The sequence below is a fragment of the Haliotis asinina genome, chromosome 2, assembly GCF_037392515.1.
Source record: "Haliotis asinina isolate JCU_RB_2024 chromosome 2, JCU_Hal_asi_v2, whole genome shotgun sequence".
Classification (NCBI taxonomy): Eukaryota; Metazoa; Mollusca; class Gastropoda; order Lepetellida; family Haliotidae; genus Haliotis; species Haliotis asinina.
In genome coordinates, this window is record NC_090281.1 from 29450546 (window position 1) to 29467093 (window position 16548).

Sequence of the window (16548 nt, forward strand, 5' to 3'; positions counted from 1 at the left end):
GTTTTAGCACACGTGACAAGTCTGGGACCGACCTACTGAGATAAGTCAACTGCTGTCCAAAACACAAATCAGAAGCGAAGGCGATCGTTCTCACGTATATTAAGCTAAAGATGAGTAGCTGTTGCCTCATAATCCATGGTATGTATGCTTCCATTATTTTCAACATCATATGTCGAAATAGTACTACCCGTGTGTCGAGGACTGTTTTGGAGTATATGATGTCTGGACAAACTGGTTTGTTCCAGTTCATGTATACAACGAGCGTGCCTTCAGTCAGTCTTTATTCAGTACTTCAAAACGCCACCACACGACCTGTAGGGCATTTAAAGTTTACATGAGTAGTTAGTAGTCAGTTGCAAATTATTTTCCAAAATAATCTTTTTTCCTAAACTCATAGCGACATTGACGTACACAGATTCTGTAATAATAATATGTTAGTATCTGTTGACATGAAATAGCACAGATATGGGTTTTAAACATTGTATCCATGGTGGGAATCGAACCTCATCTGCGTAATGAGTGAACGATTTAGGCAACAAGACTACCCCAACCCTCTGCTGATTAATGACAAGGCCTGTAAAATACGTTGAAGCATACTAACGAGCACAACATGTCATTGCCTTTGTCAGATTACACATAACGTTTGTCATATTACATTTATACATGTCAGAATACACTTTACATTTGTCATATTACATTCTTACCTTCGACAGATATAGCACTTCACATCTGACCTACTACTATATTACTCATTACATTGCCAGATTACACTTTACGTTTGTCAGATTACACTTTACATTTGTCAGATTACACTTTACATTCGACAGGTTATGCTTTACATTTATCATATTACACTTTACATTTGTCAGATTACACTTTACATTCGACAGGTTATGCTTTACATTTATCAGATTTCACTTTACATTTGTCAAGCACGATACGTCCAATATTTTCCATAACTTACGTATCTATGGCAGTTTATTGAACACGTTCGGAATAGCATAACTGTACCCAAAACATTTGTCGGAAACTGTTCGTTTATGAACCATTGCCGTAATATGGTTGGCTGCCTGAGGTTGCGTACAGGATTTTTACCAATCATGGACCTCATAGCAGACAGTGGCGAAAAAGCGTCTTTAGAAACCAAATTTTATCCAATAAAATCGTTTCTTACATCTGATAAAATACTCCTGGAAAGGTTCCTGTGATGTTATGGTTAGAGCTTATGAACAATACCCACCATTAAATGAATCTTCTCGAGTGCTATTCATACTGAGCTTCGAAAATGAAGGAATTTCCCAATGCTGTGTCATGTTACCTTTCGAAAAGCCACGGCTATCGGGAAATAGGCGAGCATACATATGATTTAATCAATTTTTATGTAATTAGTTTCTGATTATGTAAAAATGAAAATATAAAAGAAATAGACAAGGGGATATTATGGCATCTTACAAATGGATTAAAATAGAGGGGGTTTTCGGGGTTTACCTGGACATTTTAAGCATGTAAACTTTGTATTTTTATTAGAAATAAACTTATCTAAGTGGAAGTTATATTATTTGAATTATAGGATAAAATGACCTACCATGTCCATCAACAATTGAAGTAGATCAAAAAATTCTAAATGGTGTATGACATGTTTCATGAGATGACATTTTCCTTGATGAACGTAGGCGTCTATCTTATTACAAGACTATGTTTCCTCTTGTGTCATGTAATTTTTTCCATTATTCTATTCAGTCTATTGTAAAGAAAGTGCACTTTACCTAACACAGTGCGATTTTTGATAATCTTGAGTGTTTTTTTTAACAATTTCTTTGAGAGAAAGTGTACCAAAAGCCATTCATGAAATCGGTCATGGTAATGCTTAATTTATTCAAAGACATAGGTGCATAAATCATTAAAATGCACAATTCAACATCATGTCACGCAATTGTGACTTCAATTATCAATCAATCAGATTTATTCAGTAGGGAGGCCCACGCACAGAGATAACAATAACTGACATTCTCATAACTCTATGAAATGACTTCAGTTAAATCTTTGTTGAGTAATACAGATTAGTGCGCAATAGCTCAGAGTTTTTACACTATTTGACATTCAACATCCTATGCTGTTTAAAGAAGTTAAAGTACATACGTTGTATGTTTGGGATGATGGAGGACATGGTGTAAGCTCGTTTTTCATATATATATGAAATGAGAAATCATACAATTATCTGTGTCAGCTTTCCTTTGGGAAGCAGTTACAATTAAAAGAAAGATAAATTTTGTTGACAGTGTTTTTGTTTTTAGTAAAGTGTTGAGCTGGTATTTTGGAAAGGACTAGTGACATACAAAATCGCCTTGCCCGGAGGACCAATAAACCTTTTAGTGAGTGTCGATCTCTGCATTTTGTTCTAAAATAAAAGTATAAACACAGGAATGTTCTGGTTTTTCCTTTTTTCCAACTTTGAAAGAAGCTTTATAATGCACACTGGTTACTCACATGTCCCATGATTTAATTTGGAAGGTAAAAGAAGGCTATGAAGTGGGCACATCTCACGATATATCGCAACACGTATCGCAGTACAGGAGAGTGTGTACGAAATTCGGGGCGATACACAGCCCTACACTTCACATTTGTCAAATAACGCTTTACGTGTGAGATTAATTTAACATGTAACAGAATGGACTTCACGTTTGTTATGACACATTTGACCGCTTTTAACGACAATGTATATTCTTATCTATCGAGAATGGTAAACGTGCCAATTTACAAATTTTGTCCGAGGAGTGCGTTGTCAAGACTGCCGGACTTCCATTTTTGTGGGAAAAATCCACTAAGCACTCACCCGGGAATTATATTGTAACTATCAAATCTTCATGTGTCTATGAGAAAGAAATCGAGCGATTTGGAGATCCATTCTTCCCCATTATTACAGCTTGAGTGGAAAGTGGTGGTGGAGTAGTCCAGAGGTTAAAGTGTTCGCTCATCACACCGAAAGTCCGGGTTCCATTCCCCGCATGGGTACAATGTGTAAAACCCATTTTGCTTGATGTTGCTGGAATGTTGCTAAAAGCGGCGAAAAAACCCACTTACTCGACGTTCATGTGTAGAGAATTATAGTTATATAAAAGGAGTAGCTGCCATTCAATTAACATTGTGTGGAGTAACATTCAAGTAACAAAAGTTTCGAAAAAATTAATTCTCATGAAAGTAGGCGTTCATGCTTATGTCTTATTTAAAACCTTGACAAAAAGGTTCTTTTTGCTGTTCAGTTTACATAAAATCTGTCATGTTTATAATTACCAAATTACTGCTACTGAATAAAATGAATACGGTTTTACGCCGTTTTGGCAATATTCAAAGAATATCACGGCCGGGGAAACTTGAGATGTGAGGAATCGAACCCTTCAACTTGACATGTCTGGTTTCTTACAAATTACAGGTACAAACTGAAGATATGGCTACATCTACAATATCTTAGAGTATGAACATTTTGCTGTTGTTGTTGTTGATGATGATGATGATGATGATTCGTGTTTCCAAGTTTTTCAAACAACCAAACGCCAGTCAAAGATGTCTAAGAATGTCCATTCTTTAGATTGTTCATGGCAACAGCTTTTTTTATTTCCAGGAATCGCCTTAATTCTGGTTGTACCGCTGTGCAGCAGTTTTCTTTTGTCTGGTACAGGTAAGGTTTCATCTTTTATTTTCAAAGTTGATCAGTTCGCACCGATTGTGTGGAGATTTTATGACCCTTCTTTTAATACTGGTGCGATACAACTGGGATTGGCGTATCCTATGCGGAAATCAAACCCGGTCCTGCTAGAAAACGCGTGAACGGCTTGGCCACTATTCTAGAACCATAATCATACAAGCAGGATTCGAACTGATGCATGATGTCTGCGCGGCTATATGACAGTGTCCTGTAATTAATCTAATGTGGACCAGACAATCCAATGATTTACACCACGAACGTTTATCTATGTAGTTGATACACGTCACTTGACCACCCGATCCTGTATCCAAATCCAAACTAAGGGAAGGTTACACACAAAAAAATTAGCTTCACGATTTGTAGACACGTGTGGAATCGAACAGGGGTCTGTGGCGTAACGAGTGAACGCTTTCACCACTCGGCTACCCAACCGCCCAAATTACATAGAAACATTGTAGCATTAAGATTGTTTCAAGCTAGTGGGTGCAGATATCTTGTATCCACATCATCATCCAATACAGATTAACCATGTTGCTACAGACCAATATTCAACCGGGGTCTTCACGGATGAAAGAAGATGCGATATAGTGATCATTATACCGCCATTGCATACTCCAACGATGAACGTCGCTCGAGCTATCGCAAGAATACATGTGGCTATGACATAGTTTGAATACTACCGACAATAGTGTAACACAGTTTTCACTAACACATATCTCTGTAGTTTCAGATTTGAATTGTCTGGTTTGCGACGAAGTTCACGACCTGGCGGATTGTGACTTTACTGAGAAAAGATGTCGTCCGAATCAGGTGGGTAGGCAGTAAATTTTGGTAATGAACACAATTATTGGATATTTCTTACTGGCAAACAAGGATAGGTCGGACGGGAACACAGAACGCGTTTACGACAAGCAGGAAGTGCACGGCAGTGAGCAAACCTACTTGGTTTGTGAAAGGTAGAGCAGATGTATTCTAATGCACGTACAGTGCACGACGATGACATTGATTCCGCTGCACATCCTTTTCAGCAATGTGATGCAAGGTCCTCGTGCAATTCAAAATGTTCATATTGTGATAGCCCAGAGGAGTCCTTTCACGAAGCACAGTGTTAAAGAATGGGAGCTAAGGTTAACCTTAGAAAAAGTTGCTCCGTAAAAAAAGCCCCAGAAGGAAGTAGCCGAAAAACTTGAAATCGTAGCCTCCCTAATACTAATTTTGTTTGACTCTATTTTCGTTTAGTATAATGTCTTGGGCTCCTGAAGAGGCATGTAATACACTCAGATAGTGGTATCAATTTGGGGTTTTTAACCGGTCATTATATGTGAAGGGAGTCTGCTAGCATTTGGTTTGCTACACGAGAGGTTAATCATGGATAGTTTTACTACTATCAATCTGATCACAGTCCTTTTGTACTGCTAAAGGATAAAGACAATTCTGTTTCTCACAAAAACGAACAAAATGTCCGCCATATTTTTTGTCGTGTTTTGCCTTCTCAGCACATGAAAATGAATACCGAATATTTTTATCCTTTTTTTTACAATGGTCTTTCCTAGAGTGATGGCTTGAACACAAAACAAATCATTTATATGGCCATTTCGTGGTAATGTAATGTCTTACCGGTTATTCTTTAAGGCAGGGGTATTTTAATGATTCTCCGATATTTCATTGAGATATTTGGCGGTAACTTACTATTTAACGTGATAAGTGATTATGGGCGAGTTCACCTTTCTCCTTACAGGCTTGCTATCTTGAAGTTCGTGGAGATTCGATATACCAACGGATAAAGGCGGGATGTGGATCTGTACCAACTGTCAGTAACTGTTATGTTCAAACTTATTGTTTCAAACAGTTGCAGAACGCAAAATGTTGCCATTCGACCCCGGATGATCCGCGTTACAACTGGGCACCAACCCATTCTTGTTATAAGAAGTGGCTAACGGGTTCGGGTGTCACCAACCCATGCTTGTCGTAAGAAGCGACTAACGGCTTTGGGTGTCATCAACCCATGCTTGTCGTAAGAAGTGGCTCCCGGGTTCGGGTGTCACCAACCCATGCTTGTCGTAAGAAGTGGCTAACGGGTTCGGGTGTCATCAACCCATGCTTGTCGTAAGAACCGGCTAACGGCTTTGGGTGTCATCAACCCATGCTTGTCGTAAGAATCGGCTAACGGCTTTGGGTGTCACCAACCCATGCTTGTCGTAAGAAGTGGCTAACGGGTTCGGGTGTCATCAACCCATGCTTGTCGTAAGAAGTGGCTACCGGGTTCGGGTGTCATCAACCCATGCTTGTCGTAAGAAGTGGCTACCGGGTTCGGGTGTCATCAACCCATGCTTGTCGTAAGAAGTGGCTACCGGGTTCGGGTGTCATCAACCCATGCTTGTCGTAAGAGTGGCTAACGGGTTCGGGTGTCATCAACCCATGCTTGTCGTAAGAAGTGGCTACCGGGTTCGGGTGTCATCAACCCATGCTTGTCGTAAGAAGTGGCTAACGGGTTCGGGTGTCATCAACCCATGCTTGTCGTAAGAAGTGGCTACCGGGTTCGGGTGTCATCAACCCATGCTTGTCGTAAGAAGTGGCTACCGGGTTCGGGTGTCATCAACCCATGCTTGTCGTAAGAGTGGCTAACGGGTTCGGGTGTCATCAACCCATGCTTGTCGTAAGAAGTGGCTACCGGGTTCGGGTGTCATCAACCCATGCTTGTCGTAAGAGTGGCTACCGGGTTCGGGTGTCATCAACCCATGCTTGTCGTAAGAAGTGGCTACCGGGTTCGGGTGTCATCAACCCATGCTTGTCGGAACTCATACTGTTGATCACTGGATTCTTTGGTTCAGACTCGATTATTTTCAAACCACCGCCATGTAGCTGAAATAGTGCTGAGGGCAACGAACAAACAGTCTTGTTAGAAGCTGGATAGTGTTGTCAAGCTGGGTGATATGGTCGGTTCTCGTCATTTATTCCAATGACATTCATCGATGCTCATGATATCAACCACTTGAATGTCTGACAGATCATTTAGCTAGAACATTGCTGAACGAGGCGCTTTATTTGTTATACGTTTGTTATGCAGTTCGTACTGACTTGTCGTTATATTCAAGTTAACATTTATCAAATCTCCATCCGTTTTTATTACCAAATTCAAATTTCATTATTTCTTCTCATTGCTTCGTTTTTTAAATGGGAAGGAATAATTTATTTTACTCTGTTTCACTTAGGACAAGTATTCTTTTTGTAATACCCGATTAAACATGATTGTTTTCCGTCTTAAGCTCGTCGAATTTGTTTTGAAGCTGTAGCTGGTTGATGCCTTTGTGTATAGGCAGTGTCTTCTGTGATGGAATACACATTCTGTAGAGTTGCGTCCATTAGTTCTTCCAGGACCCTATGATTCTGTTTCAACTCATTGTTCTTGGTCAGCAGCTCTATAACTGTGTTGTAGGATTCAATTGTTTAACTCTGGTACGTTCAACAAATAAACACATTCACGGACTACTTGCATTGTAGCATTGCCACCATGGAAAGAAGCGAAGTGACCATGACTTCTGTGATTATCCCGTCTTGTGCAACGGAGATTGCCGTGACGCCGATTCCTGTAATGAATACATCTGTAATTTACGTGAGTACAACCTTAAATGGAGTCATGAGGATACAGTCGAACCCCGTTTATCCGGACACTTTGATTGTAGATGGACATCGCCCGGTTAATGAGACTCGCAGCTATCTGGACCAAACAATGTATACTGTATCCTGAAAATTTATTTATGTATGTGTATGCATATCCATGAATGAATAGTCAATAGTAAAACAGTCTAAACTGGCTGAAGAGTGTATATGTTTCTCATAAGAGTGATCACATCGTAGGAAAAATAACATGTAGTGTTATGAAAAATATGTTACTTGTTTCGACCCGTATGGTGAAAAACCATTTCTTCTTTTAGGGATGATGAAAAACTATTACTCGTTTAGGAGATGAAGAAAAATGTTACTAGTTTGGGGGTGATGAACAAATATTACTTGTTTTCAGTGATGATGAAAAAAGATTACTTGTTTTCAGTGATGATGAACAAATATTGCTTGTTTTCAGTCATGATGAACAAATATTACTTGTTTTCAGTCATGATGAACAAATATTACTTGTTTTTGGGGAAAAGATTATGCTTGTTTTGGGAGATGGTGAGACATTTATACTTGATTCCGGGTTCATAAAAATGTTGAAAATTTGGACGGGGGCATATGATGCCTTGTAAATGTAATGCGATATTATCAATAACCTAAAAATATGATTGTCATGGCTTTTGGTTGTAGCGTTGTACGGGCATTATCAGCCTACAACAACTGTGAAAACTGCAACAGCAGCAAAAACATCCATTGCAATACCTTCGTCCACAAAAGAACAGACAACTATAAGTGGGACAACAGTTCAAGTCTCAACAACACAGACCTTACCAGCGTCGACGGCTACTATTACAAAGCAGCCGATAAGTACCAGCGGAACAAAGACGGTGACAGCATCATCGACAACCGGTCCCTCCACCAACAGCGACGTTTCCACAACACCTGCATCGACGCCCACAGCTGCTGTGACATCTGCAGCACCTCCATCCTCGAAACAGCCGATAAGTACAAGCGAAACAACAACACAGACGGCTACAATGTCATCAGACAGTTCTTCCACTAACAACGTTGCAACAACAAACGCAACTGTGCCTCAAACAACGACTGGACCAACAGGAGGTAAGAAATTTAAATTTCAATAAAATATAATTCTACAGAAGATCACATGAATGTTTCAGCTTCAATGTGTGTGCGCATGCGCGTGTGTGCGTCCGTGCTTGTGCATATGCGTGCGGGTGTTTGAGTGGTCCACGGTGGAATCTTGGCAATTAGCACCACTATTCGATGAATGCAAAACACAAAACTCCAAAAACAAAATACACAAAACACAAAAGCAAGGTGGTGTAAGAGACATGAATCTCCAAGATTCCATGTGCTTGAGTGCGTGTATATGTCCGTGTGCGTGTGAATGATGAGTGTGTGTGTGTGTGCGTGCAGGTATGGTTGAGTGATGGGCGGCTGAGAATTCGCAATTAACACCACTACACAAGAACGAAACAAACAAACAAACAACAACAACACAAGGAAAGGGGACAGTGTGGGACACACGAATCTCCCAGCCTCCACCTAGGTCCGTTATACATCATCATTCCGCCTTGTCCTATGTATATCACGATCGGGTCTGTATTCCAGTGATGTGCGCGACCTGCAGTGGCCCAATGTGCGGGTACAGTCCTATCCAGCCAGTAGTGCAGTGTCCAGATGATGCCCCTTACTGCATGAACAGCGTTGCTAACCACCTAGATGCATCTAAAACAATAACGAAAGCGTGAGTCACAGCCAGCTTAACTGTAACTCTTCATCAACCATGCCAGGATTAACCACCCCTGGTTTCCACTTGTCCATCTACCAATTTGGTGCTACTAGTTAACGTCCTGGTTTCCACTTGTCCATCTACCAATTTGGTGCTACTAGTTAACGTCCTGGTTTCCACTTGTCCATCTACCAATTTGGTGCTACTAGTTAACCTCCTGGTTTCCACTTGTCCATCTACCAATTTGGTGCTACTAGTTAACCTCCTGGTTTCCACTTGTCCATCTACCAGTTTGGTGCTACTAGTTAACCTCCTGGTTTCCACTTGTCCATCTACCAATTTGGTGCTACTAGTTAACGTCCTGGTTTCCACTTGTCCATCTACCAATTTGGTGCTACTAGTTAACGTCCTGGTTTCCACTTGTCCATCTACCAATTTGGTGCTACTAGTTAACCTCCTGGTTTCCACTTGTCCATCTACCAATTTGGTGCTACTAGTTAACCTCCTGGTTTCCATTTGTTTTCTTTTATCTTGTTACATGCTTTCGTTATTACCTCTTCAACCTTGCCTGGCCAGATTAAAAATCCCTTGTTTCCATTTGTCCATCTACCAACTTAGTGCTAATTAACCTCTTGTTTTCTTAGGCCTAGTTATTTTGCCACTATTGTTACCTCATCAACCATGCCTAGATTTGAACTTGATGTCGACTATTAAAAATATTAAATATTAAATCATATAAAGTTTCTGACAACAACAACATTTCCACATGTTGCTACTGGCAAGTACTGGAATAGCTATCAACAATGTCGCAATGTGCGTGGTGCATGATAGGGGTTGGGTAACACGTGAATGTGTATGGACATGTTGAGAAGGGACCGTATCACAAAACTGTTTAAAACATTTAAAACAGCGTTTTCATAGTGTTCATTTGTATTGAAAGGTAAAGGCAAATAATTAATATGATTATCAAACATCATAATATCACATATGTGATAAAGTGAAGATTTACAATGTTACGAGAACATATCAATGTTCATATTTAGAATCTGATGTGTCAGAAGTCCCACTTCAATGACTGTCCTTTTTCTATCGTCTTACGTATAGTATTCCCAGAAATTATTGAGAATCATGTTGCGTCATGTAACGCATTACGTTTATTAACTTCTGGCGTTTTACTTACATAAACATGTTAAAACATCATCCTTTTACAGTCTCAGTCTTGTTTTAGTACTTTGTTAGACCTCCTCGCTCAGCAATGCATGCCTGAATACGCCTAGGCACACTACCCATCAAAGTTTGTAGGTAATCGTGTGACAGGGTATCCCAATATTGGACCACCTCGGCCTTCATATCTTCAATATTTCTCAGTCCCTTTTGGTTTATTCTGTCCTTCATGACTCCCCACACATTCTCAACTGGGTCTAGGTCTGGGCTGTAACTGGGCCAGTCTAAAACTTGAACATTTTCGCCCGACAACCACTGTTTTGTGTAGCGCGCAGTGTGTTTTGGGTCATTATCATGCTGGAAAATCCAATCATCTTCATACAATGTTTGTGCTGTCGGAAGAAGGTGACCATTTAGAATGTCAACGTATCTTTCTTTTGTCAAGTTTCCCGTGAAAACACACAATGGGTCACTCCGCGAGCCGATATGCCACCCCACATGTGAAACTTCGGGCTATGTTTTGGTCGCTGGTAGATAGGTTTGACAGTATTTTTGGTCCAAATTTTCACACAATTAGGGAAAAGCCAAACAGAACTTTCATCCGAAAAGAAAACATTATCCCAATCTTGATTTTCATGAGCCCGACACCAGTTTAAACGTTTTTCCTTTTGTGCATCTTTCATCAACGGCGAGGGAATTCCACGTTTTTTCACCCAATTAAGTCTCTGTAATTCCTGCCTAACTGTTTCATTGCATACCTGAGGACTTCCTCTGCTAATCATTTCATTTCTGATGTTCTCAACACTTTTCAATTTGCCCCTACTCACAATCTGCCCAAGTCTTCGGCGATCCACAACACTGAATTTCCTAGGCCGACCTGCCCCTGCTTTGTGCTCTATCCCGGTTCCTGTTTGAATATTCTTCAAAGTTCTGTATACTGTAAACAGAGGAATACCATGTCTACAAGCTAACACTTTAGCATCAGCCTCACCCCTTTCAAAATCATCTAGAATGAGCTTTCTTTTCTCTCTTGCTGTAAATTCTGCCATGTCAACACAGGAAGCCGTCTGCTCAGACAAGGGAGATAACTCTTGACGTAATGAACTGCCTTCTAAGCCTTCAAAAGTTGTCTCCCTTATTTAGTCTGCTTAGTGCATAGTGAAAGCCCTTTTTCCAATCTTAGCATCATTAGGAAAAAAACAAAGATTTTCTCAATAATTTCTGGGAACACTGTATCTTCGTCAGACACCGAGGATTTATGCATTTATGTACATTACATGTTGACAGACATTGCGACATTGTTAATGGCTAGTCCAGTACTTGCCAGTACTCCATTGTGTTGTTGTTGTTGTCAGAAACTTCACATGCTAGTTTCTTAAGTGAAATCTATAGTAGCAGACGTCAAGTTTAGAAAGTCAACACCCAAGTAGGTCGTCATATATTATTGCTAACTGAGCTAATCAAAGTTGGATACGTAACTTGCAAAAAATCGTGTTCTAAAAATTAGGCTGACGGTCTATAGTGCCAACTAACTACCTTGTTATCTGTTGTTGTTTCTACAGTATAGAGAGCTGTCTGTTTCCTACTTCTTTCATTTACTTGATGAAAAAATAAGAATATACCCCGTCACGTCGTGTCCAGATTTGTTGTAACGAAAAGAAAAACGTTCACATCCATAAAGTTCTGTCCTTCATATTAAGATGCCAAGCTATGCGAGGATGGCGACAAGCAAAGCATAAATACAACAGAAGCCTGTCTTTTAGCCCCTGAGCCTTATTATTTCTTCCACCAAGCCAAGCAAGATTGTGTCCTATATTTCCCCACTCGCTTTCAGATTTGTATGTAGCTTGTTTCGATCAGATCATATACTGATGGAATGAATAGAGGAACACAAGAAAGTTCAAGTGTTACTTACACGACACATTAGTTTCCATCAGTACTGACGTTCAGAGACTAAAACGTACATGTAATGCAACAGCTGACATGTTCTTGTTAATAGAAATGTTCCTGTCGTTTGAAATGTTCTTTTTATTTGAAATGTTCCTGTTGTTTGAAATATTTTCGTTGTTGAACCAAACAGATGCGCCACTGTGAAGGACTGTAGGTCAAAATGGTGGCACCAAACCTCGGACAGGAGCGAGTGCACGGGTCTTAACGTAGCTGTTCCTGTAAATGACGAGTTTACATGTAACTTCTGCTGCGTCAAAGACGACTGCAACAAACCTGTGGTTCCTGCTTTGGATTCCCTCTTCCGGGGTTGACCGGGCGATAACTGGACATAAATTTGTTTCAATAAAATGTTACCATTGACACTATGAGTTCCTGTGAGTTTCAGTTGAAACAGTTCCTCAGTGCACTGGACAGCGAGGTAGCCTAGTGGCTAAGGTACTCGACCTTCACGCGAAAGGCCCGAGATCGAATCCCAATATGGGTACAGTGAGTGAAACCCATTTATTGTGTCCCCCGTCATGGTAGGGATGGGTATTGCCAAAAGCGGCGTAAAACCAAACTCACTGAATATTACTGCACTTCTAAGGAACGTGCAGGTATTGCGTCAGTGTCAGTACAAGTCTGTGATGATGAAGAGGAAGAAGAAGAAGAAGAAGAAGAAGAAGAAGAAGATTTGAGATTGAGATTGTACTTGGATAGTGCTGCCCACCTAGACAGCCCAGTCAGACACAGACTTCAAGCCGACAAGTCTCCGTTTTGTCCAATTGATCCATCCATATCCATGGAAACAAGACAGTTCCATCTGGCACCGTCTTTTGGTATCTCAAGGCATTTCTTCAAGTTCAGTCAGGAACGAAAACTATCTCAGGTTCTTCATATTGTTCCGGACCAGTTGTAACTTACAATGATCGTAGTCTGTAAATGCTCCGAAGTGGACAGAGGTATGACGGAAGTAAAGATCTCAAGTTACAATACTGCTAAAAGTGGTTTGTGCTACTGGAATCGATTTTGATTGCAGCTTACTTTGAACTGGGATAATCTACAACGGGGATAGGTGACTCGCTTGCTTCCTTACCATTTGTACTAATTATTGTGACTTGGTTCGTTCCCAGCGCAGGGAACTTGATTTGAATGTTTTCTGGTCATTTTGATGTGTGGCGATTTTGACTAGGACCCATGTTAACTGACACAGCCAGACACCCCTCAAAAGCAGAAAATTTTAAACTGTCACAAAGCTTTGTAAACACCTTTGTCATTTAAAAAAAAAGAAAATGTGAAACTATCACAATTACTTACTAACACCTTTCATATAATGGTACATTCCCCCCATAAACATTAAAAGTGTATGTGAAAGAAGTTTTCACAGTACAAGGCCCTGTAGTATTTCAATGGCGGATAGGAGTCTTCATGCTTTGATGTAGTCTTTCACCGCCATCCACTTGCGCACAGAGGTCGTAGCCATAGAGAAAGATCGCGATGTTCAGGAATGTTGTTTGTATGTTGTTTGACACAGCACCCAGCAGTATTCCAGCTACAAGTTATGCGCTCTGTTCACAGTCGAGCCTGAACTAAACAATCCAGTGATTAATATAATGAGCAACAATCCACACAGTTGGGATACGATATGTGTCAACCAAGTCAGCGAGCCTGGCCACCCGAATCCGTTAGTTGCCTTTTACGACAAGCATTGGTAACTGAAGATCAATTCTAACCCGGATCTTCGCGGATCACGAAGAAAGAAGAGAGACAGGTAAATCCATTTTCCTTTATACAGCAATATCAAATCAGAATATCATCTCAGTAAAGTCAGAATCCCATAAAAGATGTAAAACATACGTCAACGAAACAATCACGATAGGCAATAAATATGTTAGATATCCATCTTAAAACATGCCGATAATAATATACATATTGACACAGTTATCAAAGAATCAAATCTCAGCAACTCGTCTGACTGTAATTTATGAACTACGGCTGGGTTCCAACATCCCGAGTTCCTCCACAAGGTCGATCCAGCACTTCCACTGTGTGGACTTGTTTGGGCAAAGCACTAGTAACTGTTCGGGCGCATGACATTTAAATATAATTTGTTTTAGCAGAAAACTTGCATTTATCCTCCAAGCACCCTTGCCTTGCCCTTGGCGGTGCGTGATCTTCGATAAAAACTGCTGTGATTGCTATGACTAGAACTAAAACCATAATGGATACAGGCTAAATATCTTATACCAAGAGAACGTTTTCCATTTAACCAATTTGAATTTTAAGTGCATTGTTTCTTTTGCTAGCCAGTATATATTTAAACAAAACATAAGATAAATAATAAACTAATACCCTTATGTGATGAGGAAATCTTAATAAAGGCAGAGATATGTTATTCTTTAAAGAGCAGGTCAGGCACACATCTTCCACATATTGGTAAAACAGTTCCTCATTAAAAATCCTACAACATACTTAAAAATTGTTTAATTACATTGATTCCATTCAACAAACATGCTTCAATATACTTCCCCTTACAAAGGCCTAAGCGGAAATAAGGATATAAGATTTAAAACAAGTTAAAGAACACCCATACTTGGGGTAGGTTTGTTGTTAAAAACTGAACTCAGTAATATTCCAACTATATGGCGATGGTCTGTAAATAATCGAGTCTGGACCAGACAATCCAGTGAGCAACTGCACAACCACTGATCTGCGCAACTGGGATACGGTGAGATGTGTCAAGCCAGTAGGCAAGCCTGCCCACGATCTCGTTAGTCGCCTCTTACCACAAGCATGTGTTAACCAAGACCATTTCTATCTTGGATCTTCTCAGGTGTGCCCTCAGCACATCCATGGGTTTCTGAAGATCAATTCTAACTGGAATCTTCATGGATACTTTTCACTCTTGGAAGGCTGTATTGTTGTACACACAACCCATAACAGATTACCTATGATAATTGATAAAGAAATCCAGCGTGTTTAAGTATCTATTGAACAGTTTATCAGCAGTACACAGACAAAACATGAAACAAGCAGAAATGCTACTAGTGCAGCTTGATACACAACTTGTATATATACTCAAGCGAACACTTTCACCACTAGACTACACCAACAGCCCAGTGGGGTCGAATTCTGGACATGAATACATTACACTGTGAAAAAGAGACCTGTCGTCCTTCAGTGCATATTGATGTGGCTACCTATATATAGAACAGTCATAATACAAATAAACTCACATGACATATTTTCATATATCAGAATTTTCCTTGGATTTCTTACTATCAAGGTCGCTTTTATTATTCACACTATTATTATATATTAGTACTGGTTATTGCTCTCAATATGCAGACCAATAATCAGAGCTCAGTAATCAATCACTTGTAATCATACACCGCACAAAAACAATGTTGGCGATAATGAGACAAACATGAACGAGTGAGGGAGAAAAGCTTTGTGCCACACACAGCAATATTCCAGCTATACAGTAGTGGTCTGTAAACAATTGAGTCTGGACCAGACTATCCAGTGATCAACAGAATAGCTTGATCTACGCAATTGATCTACGCAATGTCCAAGTCATATCAGTAAAGCAAGGATGGGTTACTGAAGATCAATTCTAACCAAACCTTTGTGTAACTTGTGCAAAGGCAACTTGTTCTGATTAATTACGACAAGCATGGGTTACTGAAGATCAATTCTAACTCATTCTTCACTCATCTTGTGCAAAGGAAACAGACTCTGATTAATATCATGATCAGGATGACTGATGATACACACTGATGCGTCACACATGCGTGTATGTTGTGTACATTGTTTATGAGAAAGGTAACTGCATCAGTTATTTAGGTGTTGATTTAACAAACAATACAACTCGAGACATTCTTTCCTAAAATTTAATTTGATGTTTCCTCTTTAATGAATATCTGTTAGTCTCCTGAGGATATCTATAATATCTAACATAAGGAATATAGACTGACAGACTAAGCTTAAAACATGCTTGTATTTTTAGATGATAGGGGTAAGACAACATGGGCATCCCGTATATTAGAAACTTTTTGTTTTCTCATGGGTTTGGCTAAATCAAATAGTTGCAAATATTAATCTATTTCTTAAGCAATTTTGAGAACAATCTGTTAGCACGTATCATGAAGCATGTCATTCCTGTTTAGACAATAGTTCAAGATATCAGCTGTACAGATCGCAAAAGAGCTTAATTCAGCCTGAACTGTATCTCTCTGTATTGACATGAAGAAATATCAGACGCATATTTGTCAATTTTCAGTTGGGCTTATTAGACTTATCAGTAACCAAGGGCAGACGACTTTCAATAGAGACACGGTTAAGGTTTTGTCCACTTTGTAGCACAGCCATAGAAGATGAAATTCAC

The 16548-nt window shown here is 39.8% G+C and overlaps 1 protein-coding gene across 1 annotated transcript; it reads left to right on the plus strand.

Annotated features, from left to right (window-relative positions):
- On the plus strand, positions 1 to 12544 carry LOC137272443 (threonine-rich protein-like). Its single transcript, XM_067804822.1, has 8 exons — positions 1 to 138; positions 3620 to 3676; positions 4428 to 4513; positions 5442 to 5513; positions 7205 to 7316; positions 8006 to 8434; positions 8948 to 9083; positions 12313 to 12544. Exons 1-8 carry the CDS (start codon positions 111 to 113, stop codon positions 12491 to 12493), a joined length of 1101 nt encoding a protein of 366 aa, XP_067660923.1. The 5' UTR covers positions 1 to 110; the 3' UTR covers positions 12494 to 12544.
- Positions 12545 to 16548: the final 4004 nt, after the last annotated feature.